The following is a 25697-nucleotide window of genomic DNA, read 5'->3' on the forward strand; positions in this document are numbered from 1 at the left end:
ATCACAAGTAAAAGAAAATTTAGTAACAAAGAGGGATGATGTCACTTTGATGTAACATCTAAATTCTTAGATGTAGGATTTTTTATCTCTAGTAGACTATATATGTTCCATAAGGGCAGGAGATTTACCTTATTGCTTCCTACCCCTAGACATTTGTCATAGAGGTCAATGTTTTGAACTGAATTACACTCTTATGATCAGTAGAAATAACTATCTTCTTCATGCCTAAAAATATATACATATATGGGTTTTCTACCTGTGTTGATTAAGAGGATAGGTACATATTTATAGTGTGTAATTTTTATTTATTTATTTTTTTAGTATTGTCTAGAGAGCTAATAATTTTTAAACTTTTTTTTAAAGCAACTGTTGGTTTGACATTCCGATTTTCTTCCTGAACTGTATGCTTTGAAGATTGTTTTCCTTATCAAAGTACTTTATGATCAGTCAGGTCTTTTGTTTAAAGTTAAATTTACTTGGTTATAAACAGAGTAATATGGTTTAAAAGGAAATATATGTTCTCCTAAGTTTCAGACAAACAAACAAACATGAGGCTACATGTTTGCAACTGCATTTTCTTATGTGACCAATTCTTGTAATTTCAGGCAAAAACCTTTAAACAGGTCTGAATTGGAAATATAAGACACAAAGTTATGATGCATATGCATTTGTGCATTTGTATAAGAATGGTGTTAATCAGACAATTAGCTTTGTGACTGAGATATAGAGTTTAATATTTATTAGTGATTAATATTACTAATATATAGCCATTTAGTCTCAAATATGGATGTAGTTATACTAACTATATACTTTTTACACTTATGGAGATTATAACTCATAAATAGGTTTTAGCCTAAAGTTCATTTAAAAATTTTTTAAAAAATATTTATTTTTGAGAGAGAGACAGACAGACAGACAGAGCACAAGTGGGGGAGGGGCAGAGAGAGAGGGAGACACAGAATCTGAAGCAGGCTCCAGGCACTGAGCTGTCAGCACAGAGCCTGACGTGGGGCTCAAACACATGAACTGTGAGATCATGACCTGAGCCCAAGTTGGATGCCTAACAGACTGAGCCACGCAGGCACCCCCAGCCCAAAGTTCATTTTTAAGTTGACTATCTAGCATTCATCATTTCCCCGTAGACACAATATTATAGAGTCAGAGGATTGTAGAACAGAAAGTTAAGTCAGAAATCATCTGGTGGAAACTCCTTAACATACAGGTGATTAATTTTGCCTAATTTTCCCAAACTGTATCTTTTAATTTTATGCTTTTATAATAAAAAGGATGAATATTATGCCATTAAAATTATAGTCATCAATAAAAATACAAAAAAATGACATTTAATAATTGTTTCTTATTGCTTCAGGTTAAGGTAAAGTACATTAAATTAATGGAGTATTAGAAGTTGATAGAGACAATACAAATTATTTTAAGGCAGCTCCTGGACAAGGTTAAGGCTTTTAGAGTCTATTGATAATGGCTAGTTCTTCATTATAACTATTTTCATTTCAAAATATATTATCTTTCTTTTTCTTAGTGAGGGTGTTTTACTAATACATAATAATATGTTGACATATTAGACATAACCGTATTTTTTGACATAAAATGAAAATATGAAGAGTTAGGCAATTTTTATTTTTAAGGAATTAAAGTGTGGATAAGAAAGGAGACAAAAAGAACTTTGAAAATATGGTTTATGATAGATAAAGGAAATTAACCAAGCTGCGATTTCACAAACATTTATCAGGAATGAAATCAATTTTTATTTTGAACAGTTTCTGCTGTTCAAATGACCACAATTTGCACTGTCAATCCAGTGGTGGCAGAAAAGGTAGGCAGAGATAGACCGAATCTTGCATTTATTTTATAGGCTGTGAACACCTTGGAAGCTTGTAATTCAGGGTGTACTTATTAATGTTATTTTACCCAAAGTGCATGCTCTTATCTTCAACTGTCTAGAGCAAGATTCTCTACCTGAGGCAGTACCTCTCCCAGGGGCATATAAACGTGGACTAGGAGATGACACTTATAATAAATGGGTAGGAACTAGGCATTGTAAACAGTGTAGTGTGCAGTAAAATCCTGCACATTGTTCTATCCAAATGTCAATAACCCTCTGTGATGTTGTATTTTATAATAAGAAATATATATTTGGTATGGTTTCTGGCAGGGAGCTCCTAAAACTGTTGAAATTTCCTAAATGATAGGGTGATAAAGGTGTCTGTTGTTATGTTAATGAGGTGGTAGTTGAGGCCACCAAGGGATTGGTTTTGAAGGAAGACCAACCACGTGTTTAAAAAGTTCAAACTTTCAGTCACACCCCATGACCTCCTGGGAGGGGCTAGAGTTTGAATCAATTGTTGATGGCCAGTGATTTAATCAGTCATGACTATGTAATGAAGCTTCCATAAAAACCCAGAATCATGGGGTTTAGGGAGCTTCTGGGTTGGTTAACATGTGGTGGTGCTGATTAAATGCTGTGACTGGAGAGGGTATGGAAGCCTTGTACCCCTTAACCATATATCTTGCCCAATGCATTTGTTCCATCTGGATGTTCATCTGAATCCTTTATCACAGACTTTTATAATAATCCAATAAACATAAGTACAGTTGATCCTTGAACAACACAGGTTTGAGCTGCATGGGAAAACTTATGTGGTTTTTCTTAAAGTTTTATTTAAATTCTAGTTAGTTCATGTATAGTATAATATTAGTTTCAGATGTAGAATTTAGTGATTCATCACTTACATACAACACCCAGTGCTCATCATAACACATGCCCTCCTTAATACCCATCACTATTTAACCCATCCTTCAACCACCTCCCCTCCAGTAACCCTCAATTTGTTCTCTATAGTTGTGTCTGTTTCCTGGTTTGCCTCTCTCTATTTTTCCCCCTTATGTTCATCAGTTTTATTTCTTAAACTCATCTGAATGAGATCATACAGCTTTTGTCTTTCTCTGATTTATTTCACTTAGCATAATACTCTAGGTCCATCCATGTTGTTGCAAATGGCAAAATTTCATTCTTTTTGATGGATATATATTCCATTATATATATATTTTTTTACCACATCTTCTTTATCCATTTATCAGTTGATGGACTCTTGGGCTCTTTCCATAATTTTCCTATTGTTGATAATGCTGCTATAAACATCAGGGTGCATGTGCCCCTTCAAATCATGATGTTTGTATCCTTTGGGTAAATACCTAGTAGTGTAATTGCTGTATTGGAGGGTAGTTCTATTTTTAACTCTTTGAGAACCTCCATATTCTTTTTAGAGTGGCTGCACTAGTTTGCATTTCCACCAACAGTGTAGAAAGTTCCCCTTTCTTTGCATCCTTGCCAACACCTGTTGTTTCCTATGTTGTTCATTTTAGCCATTGTGACAGGTGTGAGGTAACAATTCATTGTAGTTTTGATTTGCATTTGATGATGAATGATGTTAAGCATCTTTTCAAGTGTCTGTTAGCCATCTATATGTCTTCTTTGGAAAAATGTCTATTTATGTCTTCTGTCCATTTTTAACTGGATTATTAATATTTTGTGTGTTGAGTTTTATAAGTTCTTTATATATTTTGGATACTAACCCTTTATCAGATATGTCATTTGCAAATATATTCTCCCATTCTGAAAGTTTTCTTTTAGCTTTATTTGATGATTTCCTTTACTGTGCAGAAGTTTTTTTTTATCTTGATAAAGGTCCGATAGTTTATTCTTGCTTTTGTTTCCCTTGCCTCAGGAGATGTATCTAGTAAGTTGCTATGGCTGGTGTCAAAGTGGTTACTACCTGTGTTATCCCCTAGGATTTTTTTGGTTTCCCATCTCACATTTAGGTCTTTCATCTATTTTGAATTTATTTTTGTGTATGTTATAAGAAAATAGTCCAATTGCATTATTTTGCCTGTTGATGTCCAGTTTGCCCAACACCATTGGTTGAAGAGACATTCTTTTTCCCATTGGATATTCTTTCCTGCTTTGTCAAAGATTAGTTAAGCATATAATAGTGGGTCTATTTCTGGTTTTCAATTCTGTTCCATTGATTTATGTGTCTGTTTTTGTGCCAGTACCATACTGTTTTGAGGACTACAGCTTCATAATATAACTTGAGGTGTGGAATTGTGATGCCTCCAGCTTTGCTTTCCTTTTTCAAGATTACTTTGGCTATTTAGGGTCTTTCATGGTTCCATAACATTTTAGGATAGTTAGTTCTAGCTCTGTGAAAAATGCTGTTGGTATTTTGATACAGGTTGCATTAAATGTGTGTATTGCTTCCAATAGTATAGACATTTTGGCAATATTTGTTGTTCCACTCCATGAACATGGAATATTATTCCATTTCTTTGTGTCATCTTCAATTCCTTTCATTAGTGTTATATTGTTTTTAGAGTACAGATATTTTACCTCTTTGGTGAGATTTATTCCTAGGTATCTTATGGGTTTTGGTGAAGTTGTAAAAGGAGTTGATTCCTTTATTTCTCTTTCTGCTTCTTCGTTATTAGTGTATAGAAATGCAATAGATTTATGTATGTTGATTTTGTATCTTGTGACTTTTCTGAATTCATGTATCAATTCTAGCAATTTTTGGTGGGGTCTTTTGGGTTTTCATATAGAGTATCACGTCATTTGCAAATAGTGAAAGTTTGGGTTCTTTCTTGCTGATTTGGATGGATACCTTTTAATTCTTTTTTGTTGTCTGATTGCGGAGGCTAGGACTTCCAGTACTATGTTAAATAACAATGGTGAAAGTGGACATCTTTGTCTTGTTCTGACTGTAGAGGAAAAGCTCTCAGTTTTTTCCCCATTGAGGATGATATTGGCTGTGGGTTTTTTGCATATAGCTTTTATGACATTGACATATGTTCTCTCTGTCCCTACTTTGTGGATATTTTATCATGAATGGATGTTGTACTTTGTCAAATGCTTTTTCTGCATCTATTGAGAGGATCATATGGTTCTTACCTTTCTTTTATTAATGTGATGTATCATGTTGATTGTTTTATGAATATTGAACCACCCTTACAGCCCAGGAATAAGTTGCACTTGATCATGATGAATGATTCTTTAACGGACAGTTGGATTCAATTTGTTGGTATTTAATTGAGAAGTTTTGCATCCATATTCATCAAGGATATTGACCTGTAGTTCCCTTTTTTAGTGGAGTCTTTGGTTTTGGAATCAGGGCAATGTTGGCCGCATAGAATAAGTTTGGAAGTTTTCCTTACATTTCTGTTTCTTGGAACAGTTTGAGAAGAATAGGTATTAACTTATTAAATGTTTGATAGAATTCTTCTGGGAAGCCATCTGGCCTTGGACTTTTATTTGTTGGGAGATTTTTTATTGTGATTCAATTTTTTTCTGTTTATCGATCTGTTCAAGTTTTCTATTTCTTCTTGCTTCAGTTTTGGTAGTGTATATGCTTCTAGGAATGTATCCATTTCTTCCAGATTGTCTACTTTATTCTACCTGTGTTCTTCTCCTGTGAAATTTTTCATAATATTTTGTTATAATTGTGTGTATTTCTGTAGTGTTGGTTGTTATTTCTCCTCTCTTATTTGTGATTTGGGTCCTTTCTGGGTAGAGGTTTATAAATTTTATTAATTTTTTCAAAGAACCAGCATCTGGTTTCATTGATTTGTTTTTTTTTTGTTGTTGTAGTTTTTTGTTTAGTTCCTATATCATTGATTTCTCCTCCAATCTTTATTATTTCCTTTCTGCTGACTTTAGGCTTCATTTATTGTTCTTTTTCTAGCTCCTTTAGGTGTAATGTTAGGTTGTTTATTTGAGATTTTTCTTGCTTCTTGAAGTGGATCTGTATTGCTATATACTTCCCTCTTCTGGCTGCTTTTGCTGCATCACAGAGGTTTTGGACTCGTGTTTTCATTTTCGTTTGTTAACATGTATTTTAAATTTCTTCTTTAATTTCCTGGGTCACCCATTCTTTAGTAGCATGTTGTTTAACGTCCATGTATTTGTGATTTTTCCAAATTTTTTCTTGTGGTTGATTTCAAGTTTCATTGCATTGTGGTCTGAAAAGATACATGGTATGATCTCAATCTTTTTATACTTGTTGAGGGTTGATATGTGACCTAGTATGGGATTTATTCTGGAGAATGTCCCCTGTGCTGCTTTAGGGTGAAATTTTCTGAATATATCTGTTAAGTCCATCTGGTCCAGTGTTTCCTTGTTGATTTTCTGCTTAGATGATCTATCAATTGCTGTAAGTGGGGCGTTAAATTCCCAATGACTATTGCATTATCATCAACTAATTCCTTTATGCTTGTCATAAATTGTTTTATATATTTGGGTGTTCGATGTTGGGGGCAAAGATATTTACAATTGTTAGATCTTGCTGGATAGTATTCTTTATTATGATGTACTGCCATTCTTCATCTTTTGTTACAGTCTTTGGTTTCAAATCTAGTTAGTCTGATATAAGTATTACTCTGGTTCCTTTTGATGTCTATTTGCATGGTAAATCTGTCTTCATACCCTCTTTGAATCTATAGGTGTCTTTAGGCCTAAATTAGTCTCTTGTAGCACATACATGGGTCTTTTTTGCTTGTTTGTTTGTTTGGTTCTTATCCATTCTAACACCCTATGTCTTTTGATTGGATCATTTGGTCCATTTACATTGAGTAATTATTGATAGAGATGTATTTAGTGACATTTTATTACTTGTTTTGTCATTGTATCTGGAGATTTTCTGTTTCTTTGTAGTCTTTGTCATTTTTTGTCTTTCCTTTCCACTCAGAGTCTCCTTTAATATTTCTTGCAGGGCTGGTTTAGTGGTCATGATCTCCTTTAGTTTTTGTTTGGGAAACTTTTTATCTCTCCTTCTATTCTGAGTGATAGCCTTGCTGGATAGAATATTCTTGGCTGTATATTTTTCCCATTCAACACGTTGAATATATCATGCCTCTCCCTTCTGACCTACCAAGTTTCTGTGGAGAGTTATGCAGCTAGTCTTATGGGTCTTCCCTTATAAGTTAGGTACTTATTTTGGGTGCTTTTTCTCCAGCAGTGGGGCAGCGTCCTCATGTCTCTATCCCAGCCAAGCCCACCTACCTCTAAAACTCCATTCTTTGAGCCTTGCTGGTTGGAAAAACTCATGAAAATCAGCCTCTCTCATTTTCCCAGCCAATGGTTTTGGGAAAGTGTTCTCCTTGTCCATATCCCTGTGTGCTCTACTATCTCTTACCTTTCTCTATGACCAGGGCTCCCTCCTCTCCTCAGTACCATGATCTATTTCTTCCTGAAATCATGTCTTGCCACTTCCTACCTTTGTCAGTATGGCCTCTTCTCTCCCTCTAGTTGTGCAGTTTGTTCTGTCAGTTCTCAAGTCAATTTCTTGGGTATTCAGAATGATTTGATAGTTATCTAGCTGTGTTTAAGGGAGGAGGCAAGCCTAGGGTACTCTTACTACACTGCCATCTTAGCTCCTTCTACTTATGTGCATTTTTTTCTGATAAATATAGTACAGTACTGTAAATGTATTTTCCTTATTATTTCCTTTCTTTTCTCTAGCTTATTTTATTGTAAAAAGACAGTTTATAATACATATAACATACAAAATATGTATTGATTGACAGTTTTGTTATCAGCAAGGCTTCTGGTAAACAGTAGCCTATTAGTAGTTAAGTTTTGGGGGAGTCAAAAGTTTTATGTGGATTTTCAACTGCGTGAGAGAGATTTGGATGGTGGGGGGAGTTGGTCCCCCTAACACTGTTGTAAGCTTCTATAGGAAATTAGCCAAACCTGAACTTAGAGAGAGAGTCACAGGAACCTGCCATTGTAGCCAAATTGGACAGAATTGTGGGTAACCTGGGGATCTTCTACACGTGATTGGCATCTGAAGTGAGATGGGATCAGTTGTGGGACTGAACCCTTAACTTATCTCCAGGTACTGAGATCTCCAGGTACTGTTAGTACTGAGTTGAATTCTCAGACACTCTGCTGGAGTCCCCAAAGTTGCTTGGTATTGTGCAGGAGCCACCTTTCACTCCCCACATGCATTGGAGTTAGGTCCAGGAACTCACACATACATTGGAATTGGGTCCAGGAACCATAATCCCCTTAGTCTCCCATTTCTCACCCACTTAAGGAACTCTGGTCTAGAGAATGTTTCCTTAGATAAAGTTTCTCCAGTTAAAGAAGTTGCTATAATCTCTAAGATGTCATTAACCCTCAAATTTCCCTACATCTTGATTTTTTAAACTTTTCTTTTAACTTTTATTATTATTATTTAAGAGATAGAGAAAGAGTGTGAGCAGGGGAGGGGCAGAGAGAGAGGGAGACACAGAATCCAAAGCAGACTCCAGGCTCTGAGCTGCCAGAGCAGGGCCCAATGCAGGGCTCAAACTCACAAACCGTGAGATCATGACCTGAGCTGAAGTCAGAAGCTTACCCAACTGAGCCACTGAGGCATCCCCTCTTCCCACATCTTGATTTAAGAAACAAATTCATATTCTTATGAAAACCTGCTTCTCATCTCCATTCCTTATCAATATTATCACAATTAGACTCTAAACTACCAGAGTGAAACAACCTTAGGAGTTTGGTTCACCACTGCATTTTCATTGACTATTTTGGTTCACGCAGTTGAACGTGAACTCTGCGTGCAGAATGCACACAGTTGCATTCAAAACATATTTGCTGAATGTCTATCATTTACTCAGTAATCAAAGCATGCAAATCTTGCAGGCATGTTTTATTCACTTGTTTCTTTATTTCTCCATATGTTATACTTAGATTCTACTGTTCCTTTGTATTACTAATACTTGTTATTTACCTCTTATGTACTACTCAACTCTCATTCTTATTACCTGTCTCCAGGTCTACCACATTTCCAATTGGAGTTCCACTCTCAAATTTCTTCTTATCTTAATTTCTCATTGTGTACTACAACAAAGTAAATCTTTTTATTTCATTCATATATTTTTAATATATCTCATTTTTTGAGTTTTATATTTACAGAAAAATTGAGTAGAAAGTAGAGTTTCCAAATGCCCTTTACTTCTGTCTCCTAGTTTCCCATATTATTAACATCGTGCTTAATAAGTATGGTATATTTCTTATAATTAATTAGTCAATATTGGTACATTATGGACTAAAGTCCATAATTATAATAAGGTTCACTGGGTTGTACATGGTAGGGTCTTTGACAGATTTTAAGGACATGTAATTATCATTACAGTATCATACAGAGTATTTTTTGCTCTAAACATCCCTTGTGTTCACCTATTCTTTCATCCTTCCCTAATCCATGGTAACCACTGATCTTTTTATTATTTCCATAGTTTTACCCTTTCTAGAATGCCATATACTTGGAAAAATACAGTGTGTAGCCTTTTCAAATTGATTTATTTCTCTTCACTGATGCATTTAATGTTCCTTCTTGTTTTTTCATGACATGATAGCTCATTTCCTTTTGACATTGAAAAATATTCATTGTATGGATGTAATACAGTTTGTTTCTCTATTCAGTTGAAGAATGTTTTGGTTGCTTCCAAGTTTTAGCAATTATGAATAAAGCTGTTATAAATATTCATGTATAGGTGTGTGTGTGTGTGTGTGTGTGTGTGTGTGTGTGTGTGTGTATGTGTGTGTATGTTAAGTTTTCAACTCACCTGGGTAAATATCAAAGAGTGCAATTGCTGTATTATATGAGTATTGTTAGTTTTGTAAGAAACCACCAAACTGTCTTCCAAAGTGTCTATACCACTATATTTCCATAGCAATGAATGAGAGCTCCTATTGCTTCACAACCTTGACAGGAGTTTGTGTTGTCAGTGTTCTGAATTTTAGCCATTGTAGTAAGTGTGTGGTGATTATCTTGTTATTTTAATTTGCATGCTTCTGATGACATATATGGAGAATCTTTTCATATGCTAATGTTCTTCTTTGTGAGGTGTCTGTTCATGTCTTGTACCATTTTTAATAGGGTTCTTTGTTTTCTTATTGTTGATTTCTAAGGGTTATTTTTATATTTTGGATACCAATCCTTTATCAAATAGGTGTTTTGCAAATATTTTCTCCCAGCGTGTGTGTTGTCATTTCATTTACATGATAGTGTCTTTTTGCAAGCAGAAGTTTTAAATGCTAATAAAGTTTAACTTATTAATTTTTCTTTTCATGAATGATATTTTTGATGTGTAATCTAAGAAGCTATTGCCAAACCCAAGGTCACCTAGATTATTTTTCTATGTTATTTTCTACAAGTTTTATACTTATTTCACGTTTAGGTCTGTGATCCATTTTAGGTTAATTTTGTGAAGACTGTAAAGTCTGTGTCCCCCTGCACTTTTTTTTTCCAGATAGATGTCCAGTTACAGCATAATTAAAAAATGTATATATCCTTGGGGCACCTGGGCGGCTCAGTTAAGCATCCAGCTCGTGGTTTTGGCTCAGATCATGATCTTGCGGTTTGTGAGATCAAGCCCCATGTCTGGCTTTGTGCTGAGTGTGGAACCTGCTTGAGATTTTCTCTCTCCCTCTCTCTCTGCCCATCCCCTGCTTGCATGCATGCTCTCTCCCTCTTAAAATAAATAAATAAACTTAAAAAAAGAAAAGAAAAAAGAATTACCCTTTCTGTATTGAACTGCCTTTGCTCCTTTGTCAAAGAGCATTTGATTGTATACATGTGGATCTATTTTGAGGCTTGCTATTGTGTTTCATTGATCTTTTTGTCTACTCTTTTTGCCAATATTATTTCCCTGAATGTTTGGGAATTTCTACAAATATGTCTTCAAATTTAATTTCTTATTCAACTCTCTCTAATTTGATCTTTAACATATTCATTGAGTTCTTCATTTTAATGATTATAATTTTAATTTTGAGAAGTTCTACCAAGTTCTCTTTTCAAATTTGCCTGGTCATTCGTGATAATCTTTTGTTATGGATCATGGTTGTTATTCTACCTTTATTTCTACAAATATTTTATATTGTTCTATATTCTATATCTAACATACCAGGATTATAGTGTTTAACAGTATAAATCTAATGCTCCATTCATGGTAACTTGTCTTTGCACATAAAATTTCTATGAAAGTTTTGCTTATTCTTAACATATAATAACATAAGACCTAAATTGTGGATAATTTCCCCCAGGGAGAATTTATAACTGTCTCTTCTTAGAACCAGAGTATACCAAGAAACTGGGATTACTTCATTCTCCTTCAAAAATCTTTCTCCAAAGCAAATTTCTCAAGCTGAGCTACCCTCTTTTTTCCTGGGTCAAGGTACATTTTTCTCTCAGCAGTGCTCTTATCAGTGCCCTCCTCACAACCCTACCCCTTTGTCTGCTTCATGCTCACATCTTAGGTACCTATTCAACTCACTTTAATTTCTTTTTTTTTTTCTTTTGCAATGTGATGGTTTTTGGAGATCTCAATATCTCAATTACTTTCTTCTTGTGAGACCAACAATGCAACAGAAAATTCTTTGTGCATGATATGTGCAACAACAGAGTTCTTCAGAGAATCAAGACTGCCATGATGTAGTAACTGAAGATTTTTCTTTCTAAGATGTGATGTTCTACACTATAAGATGAATGCCAGATATTTTCTCTTTAATAGTTCTCTTCCAATGATGTAAAAGATTCAGACTCATTGGCTAAGTCCTTTTCAATAAAGAAGTCTCTCTCATGGCTAGACAATTTTAGTCTTGACATTAACTTGAGAGCTTCATATGTATTTGCTAAAGAAGGATTTAAAGTTGACTCAAATTCTTGTTCTTTTTTCACTGAAAATGGAGTTTATATATCTATATTTGTAATAAAATAAAAAATGTGTTACTATATGCTATATATTCTGTACTTAGATTTATATTAATAGTTATTATTTTTACATGGCTAATACATTATAAAAAAATGGGCCATGGTTTTGCATTTATTTTTTCTAACTACTACAGTAATCTTAAAGGTAGGTAGTTCTTTTCTAGAAATAAATAAATGAGAAGATGAAATAGTTTGCAAAAGATAAACCACAACATCAGGTTACATGCTAATCAGATATTTGTTCTGAAAATAGGGTAAGTAAAATTTTTTGACAGATCAATATCCCTGTGAAAGGTTAGGTTCAGTCTTCAAGTCATATCTTTGCAGTTGGCTTTGTCAAAATAGATCTTTTAATTTTTCTTTAGGAACTTTATGAAAATAAAAAGGGGTTGATCTTTATGATTAATATATCTGCTAATCAATTATAGTGGCATGTGGAACTCCTTTGAAAAACTAATCAAATAATTTTGACGCCATGAAGTCACTCATAATGAGCTTTATCCATAGATAAGAAAGATGATCAAATGAATTCATAAGTAGAGACTACATTTCCAAAATATTTAAAAATAAGTCTGGAGAAAACTGAACTGCATGACACTTTATAGTGACATTATCTAAAGACTGCTGATTGATTGATCTTTTCATTTAGTAGCCAGGGCATTTTAAATACATTGGCCTTATTATGTAGCATTTTTCTTCTTTCTTTAATTTTGTAATAAAATAATAAAAGCCACTATATACAAGGTAATATATAATAAAATAAATATATACATTATACATAATGTATAATAGTATATTATATCTATATTTTTATGTATATATATAAAAGGAACTTAATTATTATCAAATTGTACCTCTGCTTTCTTCTAGTTTGCAAGAATAACATTCACATTTTTTCAATTTTCATCACATAAATGACTAGATGCTACAATACTTATAAGACAAATTTAGGAAGAAAAAATCTATGAGTGGTTGAATAGATCCAACCTTTATGGCTCGTTTTAACTAATTTAAAATAAAAAATGTAAACTGCCTTAGGGAAGCCACATAAATATAATTAATCAATAAGTATTTTATTAAAAGTATATTATGTTCCCAGACTTGTAAGCAAAACTGAATGGGATATAGAAGATATAACTAGTTAGGGAAATCTAGCCATTATAGACAAACCCTAAATCTCAGTGGTATAACACAACAGAAATTTCTTTCTTTCTCACATCAAGCCCTATAGGGTTATATTTGATTGGTAGTCTGTTCTGGTTTAGGAACTCAGGCCTCTTTCAAACTTTTGTTCTTTCATCTTTGTGGTTTTCAAGTTTAACCTGCTAATTTGCTTCAAGCTGGAAAGGAAAAAGACATAGAGAATCTTTTATAGAAGGGTTTTTTGGTGAGATTGGGGGCAGATTTCGATGGGCCTGGTCTGGAAATGGTGCACATCACTCCCACCCTCTCTTCCATGTTCCTTTGGCTAGAACTTAGCCATGTGACTATATCTAAGTGCAAGAGAAGTTGGGAAATGTAGGTTAGCCCTGTACCCAGGAAGAAAGGGACATGGTTTGTTGTAGCATAGGGAAGTTTTTAAGATAGATATAACATAATTGAATATTAAACATTGAATTATTATTATTTAGACATGTATCTATCATTTAGTACATAAGCAAGTAAAGCATATAAAGCTTAAATGACTTTAATACTTTTAAACCTTAATACTTTTAACTTGATATAAACTAGAAAAATTAGTACACAAACAAAGGTCATTTTGATCCCAAGACTAGGGTTCTTTTATTTCTTTTTTTTAACATTTATTCATTTTTTGAGTGTGAGAGAGACAGAGCATGAGCAGGGGAGGGGCAGAGAGAGAGGGAAACACAGAATCTGAAGCAGGCTCCAGGCTCTGAGCTGTCAGTGCAGGGCCTGAGGTGGGGCTTGAACTCACAGACTGCGAGATCATGACCTGAGCTGAAGTAGGATGCTCAACCAACTGAGCCACCCAGGTGCCCCATAGGGTTCTTTTATTTCTTATTGTAGGCACAATCTAGTAGAGGAGGCAAAAAGTAACTACTTGTCATGCAGTTAGGGAACCCTGCCAAGGCCATTAACTGGTATCCCTGTCCCCTGGCCTGGGATAGTGTAATTTATGTAGAGCTAAAAGATTATTTTGATTGATTCACACAGTAATTTAAAAATTTTTAAAAAGTATGTTACAGTCTTATTCTGCTCAGGTTGACATAATACTGTAGGTTGTCTTAACAGAAATTTATTTCTCACAGATCTAGAAGACGGGAAGTCCAAGATCAAGGTGCCAGTTGTTTCATTTCTGACTAGAGCTGTCTTCCTAGCGTGCAGATAGCTGCCTTTTTGTCGTGTCCTCTTATGGCCTTTACTTGGTGTGTGCATGTGCAGAGAGAGATCTTTCTCTCTTCCCCTTCTTACAAGACCACCAGTCCTAACAGATTAGGTCCCTTCCCTCATGATCTCATATAACTTTAATTACCTCCTAATAGCTTTATCTCCAGTTACAGTCACATTGGCGGATAGGGCTTCAACATATGAATATGGGGGAGGGGGAGGAACACAATAATCTATAGCAGTCGCTAATATTTAAAAATAAAAATTTCGCATGAGAGTTCAAACTTCTGGCTTATGTAAAAATTTTAAAAAATGAAAACCTGTAGGATCTGGCCATTTTAGACTTATCTTAAGACATGACAGATGAGAGAGAGAGAGAGAGAGGTTGTGGCTTTCTCTTTATGGGCATTATTTCCAGTTTGGCACACACCCCACCTTTTAATACCTGCTTGGCTATTGTAAGCATCCTGAAAGTGCTCTAGAGTTCTGGTGTGTAAATCTATAGGTTTTGTATGTATTTCCCCTTCATCTGAGGAAACTGGGGTTTCTCTGCAGGTGAGTTTCCTTGCAGGTGAGCTTCAATAAAGTAGAGAATTTTGTCCATAGAGTGCTTACTCATAGCTTAGGAAATTATGTGGACAGTTTTAAAGTGTCAAATAGTTATTTGGATCCATGGTCTACTTTCTGACTCTGCCATAATTCTTAATCTTTCTGTATCCCTGGATTTCTAATTATATTTATACCATTTCTCCTAATCTACTTCTCTTGTGCATATTTAGAGGCATTTATTGGCATACTTCACATAGTTTTAGACAATAATGCAACCTACTGAACACACAGAACTATATGTTTTTATTTCAAAAGAGACTTAGAATACGCATATACTGCCAGATTACATTTTGTGATGTAGAGTATACATCATAGCAGCATAGAGCACTTAGGTCCTCATTTTGAAAATTATATCATGCCTAGTTCTAGCATTTGTCTTTTCCATTTCAGCCTTCCACATTTTTTACTTCTTGAAGATATTAACTTGGAGACAGATCATAAACACTGGTCCATGTACATCAGCTACCACACCTTGAAAATTCTCAAGGATTAGAAGAAGCAGGCAGTTCAGTCATAGACATGGAAAATGACAAGAGTGAAGGTCTTAGCATTTTGATGTAAGCTTCTTAGCCACTCCAAAGATGGTCTATCCAGATCACAGATTGGAGTAAGGTTCCAAGTCTTATAGCATGGGCTCCATGTAGACAAAGGAAAGAGACCATAATTTTGTACTTCATGGGCCTCAATTTCTTTATCTACCAAATGAGGATGATAGGAATATCAGCTGATATAGTTGTGTAAGGATAAATTATACGTTACATGTAAACTGCCTAGAATAGTGACTGGCACTTAGTATTAACTAACATGTTTTATTGTTTAGGGAGCAGTGTATCCAAAAAGTTAAGACAATGGGTTTTAAAGTCAATATAGTTTTCATTTGTACCCTGTGTCCTCTACTTACTAGTTAAATGAATTAAGTTTGCAGTTTCTTTATGTGTAGAATGGGCAATAAAGAATAGCAACTTTATCGGGTTGTGTAAATATATAATGAGACAAAAATAGTGTAAAGATTTTAGCCCAATGTTTGGCCTATAACAAGTACCTGATGTTTTACAAGTAGATGTGTAAAATAGATAAATGTAGAATGTGAATTCTAAGTTGGGGGAAAAAAAGATCTTGGAGAAGCTTCTAATGATATGTGACTGGATTTAAAACAGATTAGATTCTTGCTTCATGTATCTCTATAGTGTAAGATTAGGCATGAAAATGCTTAATGTATATTAAATCAAATTCACTTTGCACTATTTGAGTTAATTAAGTTAAATTAACTTAGATAACATTCTTAAAGTATGTAGTATTTGTTTTGTGTAAAGAATTAATATGGCATTTTAGGAAACTTTGGCCTGGAGAAAAAAAGCTGTTATAAATATTTTATAATGTGTTGCTATTATTTACACTGACAATGAAATAAAATATTTCTCAAGTATTTTTATATTCATTGCCATGAGGCAAATATTGACAAAGATGTTTATCAGTGTTCGTTTTTAAGTATGATCATTTTTGATAATTATTGAAATAAGCTGTCAAGATGAATGCTTAGCATTTAAAAAAACTGATCAATTTTTCCTGGTGGTTGTCTATTGAAAATTGAATGAAGCAGATTTTCCAGAAACAAATGTCATTACCTGACACTGAATGATAATTTACTATATCCTGTGGATTATTGGCATTTTTATATTTGCGGTGTGTTGAAATCTGGCTACAAATAGGAATCCCCTGGAGAAGGATGTTTAAAATAGGCCCATGCAGACCTCTAGACTTGGAGATCTTTCTTCAGAAAAAGGATAGAAAACCGTACTTCTAAAAAGCATCCCAGTTGATTCCACTGATCTTGTGGATTGGGAAATGTTGATCTTTTGCTCTAACATATCTTTATTCCAGTTCTAAAAAGAGTACATGATATTTTCATAAATCATTGCAAGGATTCAGATAAATATACTTTTTGGTGATATATATGTGACCTCTATGTGAATTATTTTGGAGGAATTTTAATTATGTGGCATATTTTATGTAAGGGCTTTAATCAATTACAGAAATAAAACTTTTAAGAAGGCCGAACTTAAAAATTAAATTTTTGACATTGACATTCCCATAAATCTAATATTCATAAAATATTTCTTACTGAGGCACACTATGAACAATTTTTATAGTGGATCTTTTTAAAGCACAGAATGTTTATGTTTCATATTTTTGTCATTTGTTTTTTTAGGCTAAATAGTATAGACTTAAGTTGTATGTATTGAGTCAAAAATCTTTCCTTGGAAACTATTATCTTATGACACTTAAAATTTAATTTGTCTCTCTTATTTTTAAAGCCAGAGTTCTTACAGTATCCTGTCAGCTCACAATATGTTTATAAAGCAATATCCTAAAATATTCCTGAAGAAAAAAACCAGACTGCCTAAACTCTTCAAACAAGAGGAAAAAAGGTAATGATGTCTTCTTTTGGAAACAAGGTTGATGTGCATATGCATTAAAAAACAAATGGAGCTCAAATAATGAAAGTATTTAATCTGTTTCCAGCACTCCATGCTAGGGAGCAGCCAAGAAAATGAAGTTTGGTAGGGAAGAGTAAATTTACACAATGATTTGGAGGAATTTTAATTATATGGTATGATGATTGGGACTAATAAGTGATGTTGCTCCTTTAGTTTTATCATTAAAAAGAATAAGCAGCTAGCCTTATGTAATGAACATAATAAAAGAAAATGCTATTAGGAATGCGAAAGATAATACAATAAATGATACAAAGAAAACTAGGAAAATTATAAATTATGATAGAGTTATATAACTTGAGGCTAATTTGATAATCTAGATGTTATTGATTAATTTCTAAAAAAAGTGCTACTAAATTTATTCAAGGAGATAGAAATTAAAAATGTAATATGGTATAAATAGAAATTGTAAAAAGTACTCTTCAAAAGTATAATTTGGAGCAAAAAAGAACAAAAGCAAAAATTAAAAACCCGTAGCCAAGTGATATCACTAGAAGTTCCTTTCAAATGTCCAAGAAAAGCTAAAATTTCCGTGCAATTTAGTTTTTCCATAGTGTAAAAAATAAAAAGTAGTTTGTGATTTTGCCTTGTATCCATAACTCTGATATCAAAATTTAGCAAGAATAAAAGCCCCTGGGTGGTTTGGTTGGTTGAGCATGCCATACTTGACTTAGGCTCAGGTCATGATCTCGCAGTTCATGGAATAGAGCCCCACATGGGGCTCTGTGCTGACAGTGCAGAAGTTCTCTCCCCTGACAATGCAAACAGTGCCTGCTTGGAATTCTCTCTCTCCCTCTCTGTATCTGCCCCTCCCAGCTCACATGCATGCACTTTCTCTCTCTCAAAATAAATAAACAGCTAAAAAATTTTAACAAAAGTAACATAAATAAGAAATACTAATTTTAATTATTATCATGTAGGAAAATATACATAATAAAATATTAGCAAGTGAAATAATGCAATAGTGTATTAGATGTGTACATCATAGTTATATTGGTTTCATCTCATGAACTTAAAGAAAGTTCATCATTAGAAAATCTATTATTACAATTTTATACTACTAGTAGTTCAAGAAGAAATGTTGAAAAGGTATTTGATGTAATTCAATATGTCTCATAGTAAAATTAAAATCATGCTTTTACTTGTAATTGTGCAGTATGTGACTATTAAAAACTACAAAACATTTGTATTTTAAGCCAGAAAGAAACTCCTCTAAAGTAGCAATAAAAATACCTTAAATGGAATTAAAATTACATTCATGAAATGTATTAAATTATGAATCTCTAAGCTTAGCTTACACTGGCCCTTGGTAATGTGATGAATCCACATAGGCTTGGATGGTGGGACTAGAGCTCAGGTAATTCAGAGAAGCTTTTGGCAGAAAATAATTGATGAGAAAACATGAATCTTAGCAAACACTAAATACCAACACTATTAAAATTATTCATGAATAACATTTACCCATTATCATTGCCATATTCAACACTCTGTCATTCACTTAATGTAAATGTCATGTGACAGATACAGCAGCAAGGCTTTGAAGAATGACATGAGCCTTGTTTGGGACATCTGGTGAGAATTCCTTATGTCAGGGCATTTGCTAAATATCGAAGTGCAAGGAGAGTAGAAGAAATGCTTCATATAACCATTAACTCCACTTGGAGCAGTGCCACGTAAATGAAAATAAATGGAAGACCTGGCTGGAACATAGATCAAAGATGACTCAGAACTATGACAGTTGTCCAAATTTATTTTATTTATGAATCAACTATAGAGAAGGTAATTTTTTAACATATCGACAGGTATTAGATATCAAATCTGCAATATTTCTTTTAAAAAAGCACTGAATTTTGACTCACACAACTTGGATCTGAGTTTCTATTTTGTCCAAGTGTAACAGCATGACTTGGGAATAGCCTCTGAACATTGCTCTGTTTTTACCTCGGTAAAGAAGATAATATTAATATCCCACATTAATAGCTCATTTCAGAGTTATGCATGGAAAGAACTTTTAAATTGTACTAGCTTTTATTATTATCATGGACTACAGATATAGGCAGTGAGGATGTTTTGTATAGATGTATAACATCTGTCAAGAAATTCTGCCGCTTTTCAAATAGGTTAACCAACAACAGCAACAATAACAAATTAATACATATAATAGTAACAGTAACAAATTGCTGCATCTTCGCTTAAACAAATTTAATATTCACCCTTTTAAACAAGAAATGACAGAGTTAAATTATTTTTTAATTGAAGTATAGTTGATGCACAATGTTACAATAGTTTTAGATGTACAACATAGAGATTCAGTAACTGTACATTTTACTATGCTCACCACAAGTGTAGCTACCATCTGTCATCATACAATGCTATTACAGTACCATTGACCACATTCCCTATGCTATACCTTTCATCCCCATCCCTTATTCATTCCATAACTGGAAGCCTGTATGTCCCATTCTCCTTCACCCATTTTGCCCACCTCCCACCCACATCCCCTCTGGAAATCACCAGTTTGCTCTCTGTGTTTATGGGTCTCTTTTGCTTGTTTATTCATTTGTTTTGTTGTTTACATTCCATACATAAATGAAGTCATATGATATTTGTCTTTCTATGTCTGATTTATTTCACTTGACGAAATACCTTCTGGGGTGGTTCATGTTGTTGAAAATGGCAAGATCTCATTCTTTTTTATGGCTAATATTCATTCCATTGTATATATACCACATCTTCTTTATGCATTCGATAGATGGACACTTTGGGTTGCTTCTGTATCTTGGTTGTTATAAATAATGCTGCAATAAACTTAGGGGTGCATATATCTTTTGAATTAATGTTTTTGTTTCTTTGGATAAATACCCAGTAGTAGAATTACTGAATTGTATGGTATTTCTATTTTCAGTTTTTCAAGGAAACTCCATACTGTTTTTCACAGCAGCTGTACCAATTTATGTCCCCATCAACAGTGCATGAAGGTTCTTTTTTCTCTACATCCTCCTTAACAGTTATTTCTTGGAGAAGACAGACTTTTAATCAGTACGCCTTTATATCAGTTCATTTCTGGAGGAAAAGAAGGTTCAAGGAAATGACAGTAATTGACAAAACTATTCCACAGAATTGTGGAAATCTATGTTGAAGATATATTTATTAAATAAGCAACTTTTTGGAGGGAGAGTAGGAACTCAAGTATTATAAGGAAGCTTGTATTCTTATTTGACTTTTATAAATCATTTGACTTACTTTTTTGGATAGTAAGCCTAGAGACAATTTGATTTTTTTTTCTTTTAGAGAATGAATAAAAATGACTAAACTGCAGCTTTTCTATTGGGACATTTTACTCCGCATTTTTAACCATTTATTCATTTGTCTGTGGGCTTATTGTTAAACTGCAAAGTTGTGTATGGGCTTTGGCTATAATATACTTGTCTCATTAAATTTAACAGCAATCAATCACATGTTGCACTTAATATGCAGGGTATGGCGTTTTAGACTCTTTTGATATATTTTTACTCAGGACATTTTAATGAAGTCCAATAAGTATCTATTGTCCTAAAAGATTTAATTCTAATTAGGCATAGGATCAAAAAAGGATGAAGAAAAGGGAGTAACTTGCTCTGTTTAGAAGGAGTTTCTAGGTTTATAACTTATAACAAATTATAACAGGTTTATAACCAGGTAATGGTAATGTTTAGCAAAACCATCTTAACTTAGCTTGTGTTATATAACTTAAAACTGAATAAACCTGGTAAGAGTAAAAGGATGTTGGCAATGTGCTATACTGTGCTTCCTGTCCACCAGCCCTGGGGTCTCACTAAGAGTATCCTTCAATGTGCTAAAGGCATCCTGACTGGAAGGGTCTTCTGGGATATTTCTCATGGCTCCAGAAGTCAGTATGCTCAGTTGGCCAAATTACCTATTTCTCCAAAAGCTGTCAAAGCATGTTTTGTGCAAAGATTTGATGCTTCAGTTTGGACTTCAGATTCTAAAGAGACTAGGACATTTCAGCTGCTTGAATTGAAGCTCAAAATTGTACTTCTACATCTAAAAGCAGCAGTAACATGTACCTTTGATCTGGGTTAAAATGATGTGGAACTTCTCTGTAATATATATATATTTTTCCGAAACACATTTTAAAATAATTATTTGGTATAGTACACATTGTACCTTGATGGATTACAAATTCTCTCTAAAAGTGTAAGTGCAGAAAATGCTGGAAAATAAAGATGAATATTTGGAGATGAAGCAACTAAAAACCTAGAGCAAATGGATTCTGATAGACTGACTTTAAAAAAATCTCTGCAAAATTACTTTCTTAGCTTGTGTTCTTTCGAGATTTGGACTCAATTTCATTCTCTAGCATTGTGAAAATTACCCATGTGCTACAGCTACAGCTAAGTAGTGCTTATTTCATGCTAGCTTGAATCTGGCCTCAGGGTAATTAACCACAGGGTATTTGAAAACTATGTATTTAACGTTAGAACAAAGGAGACTATTCTTTTCATGATTATAAAACCCTTATTTTGTCTGAAGTTCTGAGGTCTATTGAATGAGATGCTCCTTGTGTGTTTTTTTTAAGTCAGAACAGTAATAATTCTGTTTTACTATTTTTCCCTAAAAATAAATGCAAAAATTTACATCATCTAGGAAGAAACCTTATAATAATGCTTTGTCATTTGTTTATTCATTTAAATAATATGTACTGAGTATTGATCATGTTAAGTGCAAGTCTCGCAGGGTCTCATATTCAGAAGGTATGGCACTGACAAGCACTAAGAGGTAATAAATAAAGTGTAATAAGTGTCAGCGGTGACAAAGTGCGGGGGTGGGCAGTTTGCATTGAGAGTGCTTGTGTTAATGGCAGACGATGTACTAGAAGGTCAAGGCAAGAATCCCTGAGGAAGGGATGTTGAAGTTCAAGGATAAGTAAGAGTTAGCTAGGAGAAGAAGGAAAAGAGTCCTTGAGACAAAAACAAAACAAAACAAAACAAAACAAAACAAAACAAAAGCCAAAAAAACCCCCAAATTCATGTGATGGTCTTCACCATTATTATCCAAGTGCTGGTAAGGCTATTTTGGCTGATATAGTAATTTCCCAGTTTAGTAGTTGCCACTAGAAAGTTTTGGGAAAATTTTTTTTCAAAATATTTAGATAATTTCTTCCATATATGTCAACATGGGAGTGGTGATGGCTTGCAGTGCAGGAGAAGAAAGAAAAAGAGAGAAAGAAAGAGAGAAAGAAAGAAAGAAAGAAAAAGAAGAAAGAAAGAAAATAAAGAGGAGAAAAAGAAAGAAAGAAAGAAAGAAAGAAAGAAAGAAAGAAAGAAAAAGAAAGAAGAAAATAAAGAGGAGAGAAAGAAAGAAAGAAAAAGAAAGAAAAGAAAATAAAGAGGAGAGAAAGAAAGAAGGAAAGAAAGAAAGAAAGAAAGGCAGAAGGAAGGAAGGAAGGAAGGAACAAAAGGAAAAGAAAGAAAAGGACAGAAAGAAAAGAAAAAGGAAAGAAGGAAGGGAGGAAGAGAGGAAGAAAGGAAAAGGAAAAAAGGAACAAGGGAGAAAGGCAAGGGCAAAGTGCAGGACTGTCATGCTAGTTTATGAAAGCAATATTTGGACCTTTGAGAGAATTTTCAGAAGGAAAGGAAAGGGAAATTTATAGAAATCTAACTAGTTGCCTCAGCCATGGTCTGATGTCTTTTGTGGCCCAAATTAAATCATTTGCTATGACATAAAAATGAAACCCTGGATGGCCTGGGGCATTACTGTAGCAAAATGGTGGCAATTTGTAGAAATTGCCTAAGTGCATAGGATTTCCCTGTGTTAGAGTGAACTGTTATAAGAAAGTTTCAAGTCTTGAGTTGGAAAAAAAATTCCATTCCATGTTTACAACTACCACTGAGGAATGGTGGATTATTCTAAAAGGAAGGCCCTTTTGTCACACTTTCTTCCTTATGGTTTTGGTTGGAATTGTCCAGGAATAGGCGTTGAACTGTTCTGACTTGAGTAGAAGTATTCTAACTTGGAGTTGTGGAGCTATCCAGGGGTGAGGAAAGGCAGAGAAAACAAGAGGCAGACAAGAAGCAGGAGGAGCCAGGAAATAATTGGAGAAATGTGCACTGAGTGAGGAGAAACCATTTGTCCTAGGCATGGGGTTGAGGACATTAAAGAAAAGAAAACTCTTATTAATGTATTTCAAGTATGTTGGGCTATATGTGATACAGCATCTCTTTAGGATAACCCCAGTATCTGATGAACTCTATTGCACTTACAAATGCTCTAAATATTTGGTTTAGTTTAGTTTAGTTTGGTTGAGGAAATATAGGCAAAGTTGGTTTTATTTCTGGATAAACAAGACATGGAATAGAGTATTTAAGGAAGAAACACAGTGGCAGAGGTAACATCAGAATGTCATCTGGGTAAATGTTGAAATCTTAAGGAGAGGTTTGTACTTCCATGGATTTGCGTGGAACCTTATCTAGATTTTAAGAGGCCAGTAGATCCCAGTGGGCATAATTTTAATTGCATGGAATTCCTGACCAACACCCTACCCTGATAATGGAAAAATGTGATACCATCAGTTAAGAGATAGGTAGTGAACATGGTGCAATTATGAGTTCAGCTGGAGGAGTATTATAAATGCTCCTGCATTTTCTTATAGATTTCATTTCTGTAAGGGGAAAAAGCCGTCTTTGATTCAAAGGGAATCAGTTCTAGGTTTAAAAGCCTATAGTTGAAAGTTTGGAGCTTCTTCCATATTGTGTACTATTGGTGGCAAGAAATTTGCTTCCCTGTCTCCAAATTGGCCCTTCCATTCTCCAAAACGAGATGCTTCATTCATTACTTAAATTAGCCCAATGAGGCTAAGATCTCTTCAAGGACATAACTATGAAATCAGGAAGAGAAAGTCTAAAATTTACAAGCTACGTTTTCATTGAATTTAATTATTTTCTTTAATAAATTAAGTCCAGCTTGAGTGACAGTATAGCTAAATGATGTTTTATTATTGTTTCTCAATAGTCAGTAATCATCAATTCCAATACAAAGGTCAGGTAGAGAGCTTTGGTACTAGAGCAAGATTGTCTATAGAATATGGAAATGGGGATGGAAAAGAAACTAGATAAAAGCCATTAAGATGAGTGTGTAAGAGCTAAACAAAGCTAATTTAAGAATGCTGAGGGGACACCTGGATGGCTCAGTCGGTTAAGTGTCCGACTGTAGCTCAGGTCATGATCTCACAGTTCGTGGGTTTGAGCCCCACGTTGGGCTCTGTGCTGACTGCTCAGAGCCTGGAGACTGCTTCGGATTCTGGGTCTCCCTCTCTTTCTGCCCCTTCCCCTGCTCATGCTCTGTCTCTCAAAAATAAGTAAACATTGAAAAATTTTCTTAAAAAGAATGCTGAGGAAAATTAAGGATCAGTAAATATGTTATTTTATAGCATATATTTTATAAATATATGTTAATATATTGTTATAGTCAAGGTTGTCTTTAGATATCCCAACTTTTTAAATTTGACCATCTTTAATTTCAGTTAATATTCAGTAGGTAAATAATCCTTTTGAAATAATTTGACTTTCTTGCATTTTCATATAGCTTGTCATATATTAATGGAAAATGTATTGCTGCTTTATAGCATAGAATACAGGTTAAGTACAATCAACTGTTCACATTTAACTGTGGATTTTCTATTGCTTTTTGGGGATGAAAAGAGGAGACTCTGTGTTTGGCATAGGCATTTATCTAGTAGAAACCAGGGAAATATTGCTTACCTCTCTCTCTAACCTTAAAATATTCTTCTTATATAATAAGAGATGACAGGATTCCAATATTTGCTGTCAAGAGTATATAAAAGAATTTGCCTTTGAATCCTCAATTTTAACTTTGGATATGTTGGCAATGTGTGGGACAAAGTCAGCACTCTTGCTCAATATAAGACAAAGCTTGCAACTTACAAATGTACATCCTGGGGCTGGAATTCACTCATAATTATTTCCTGGTTTTTCCTGGTTTGGCACCAGTGATAATTAAGCTAAGCTTAACAAATGGAGTTAATGCAGTAAATAAAGTGGTTGTATTTATTTGTATTTTTATGAGTCAGGCTGACTTCAGAGTCTAAAAAAAAGGATTGAAGAATCCTATAGCAAACATCTTAAGAAAGATCCTATATATATTTTATATATTATATATATATACTTACATATATATATATATATATATATATAGGATACATATATTATATATATATTACTCTGACTCTAACCACTACCTAGTAAAATTTATATGGATTTACAAAAAAGTGGGGGAGGGGGATACAGAAAGATTTGGGGGACTAATTTTAAAAAGTTTGTAAGAGCTAGAATACAAGAATACATAGATGGCAGTGTGTTGTGATGGCCTCTGGACTAGTCAGATCTGGATTTGAATTTCAGTTCTGCAATTTGGTAATTGTATTACTTTAAGATTATCTAAAATT

General features: G+C 34.0%; 1 protein-coding gene across 5 annotated transcripts in view; it reads left to right on the forward strand.

Moving 5' to 3' along the window:
* CNBD1 (cyclic nucleotide binding domain containing 1) overlaps nucleotides 1-25697 on the forward strand; it is a 456861-nt gene that overhangs the window by 22516 nt on the left and 408648 nt on the right. For 4 of the 5 annotated variants that reach the window (XR_013553368.2, XM_078441451.2, XM_078441452.2 and 1 more), the window contains exon 3: nucleotides 17054-17167. Coding sequence is in view for 4 of the 5 variants with exons in the window: in XM_078441451.2 (XP_078297577.2) it covers nucleotides 17054-17167 (114 nt within the window). In the remaining variant the exon portion in view is untranslated. The remainder of the gene's footprint in view (nucleotides 1-17053; nucleotides 17168-25697) is intronic. The other variant, XM_081792288.1, reaches the window with a different exon arrangement.

This window comes from Panthera onca, chromosome F2, assembly GCF_046562875.1.
Source record: "Panthera onca isolate mPanOnc1 chromosome F2, mPanOnc1 haplotype 2, whole genome shotgun sequence".
NCBI classification, from domain to species: Eukaryota; Metazoa; Chordata; class Mammalia; order Carnivora; family Felidae; genus Panthera; species Panthera onca.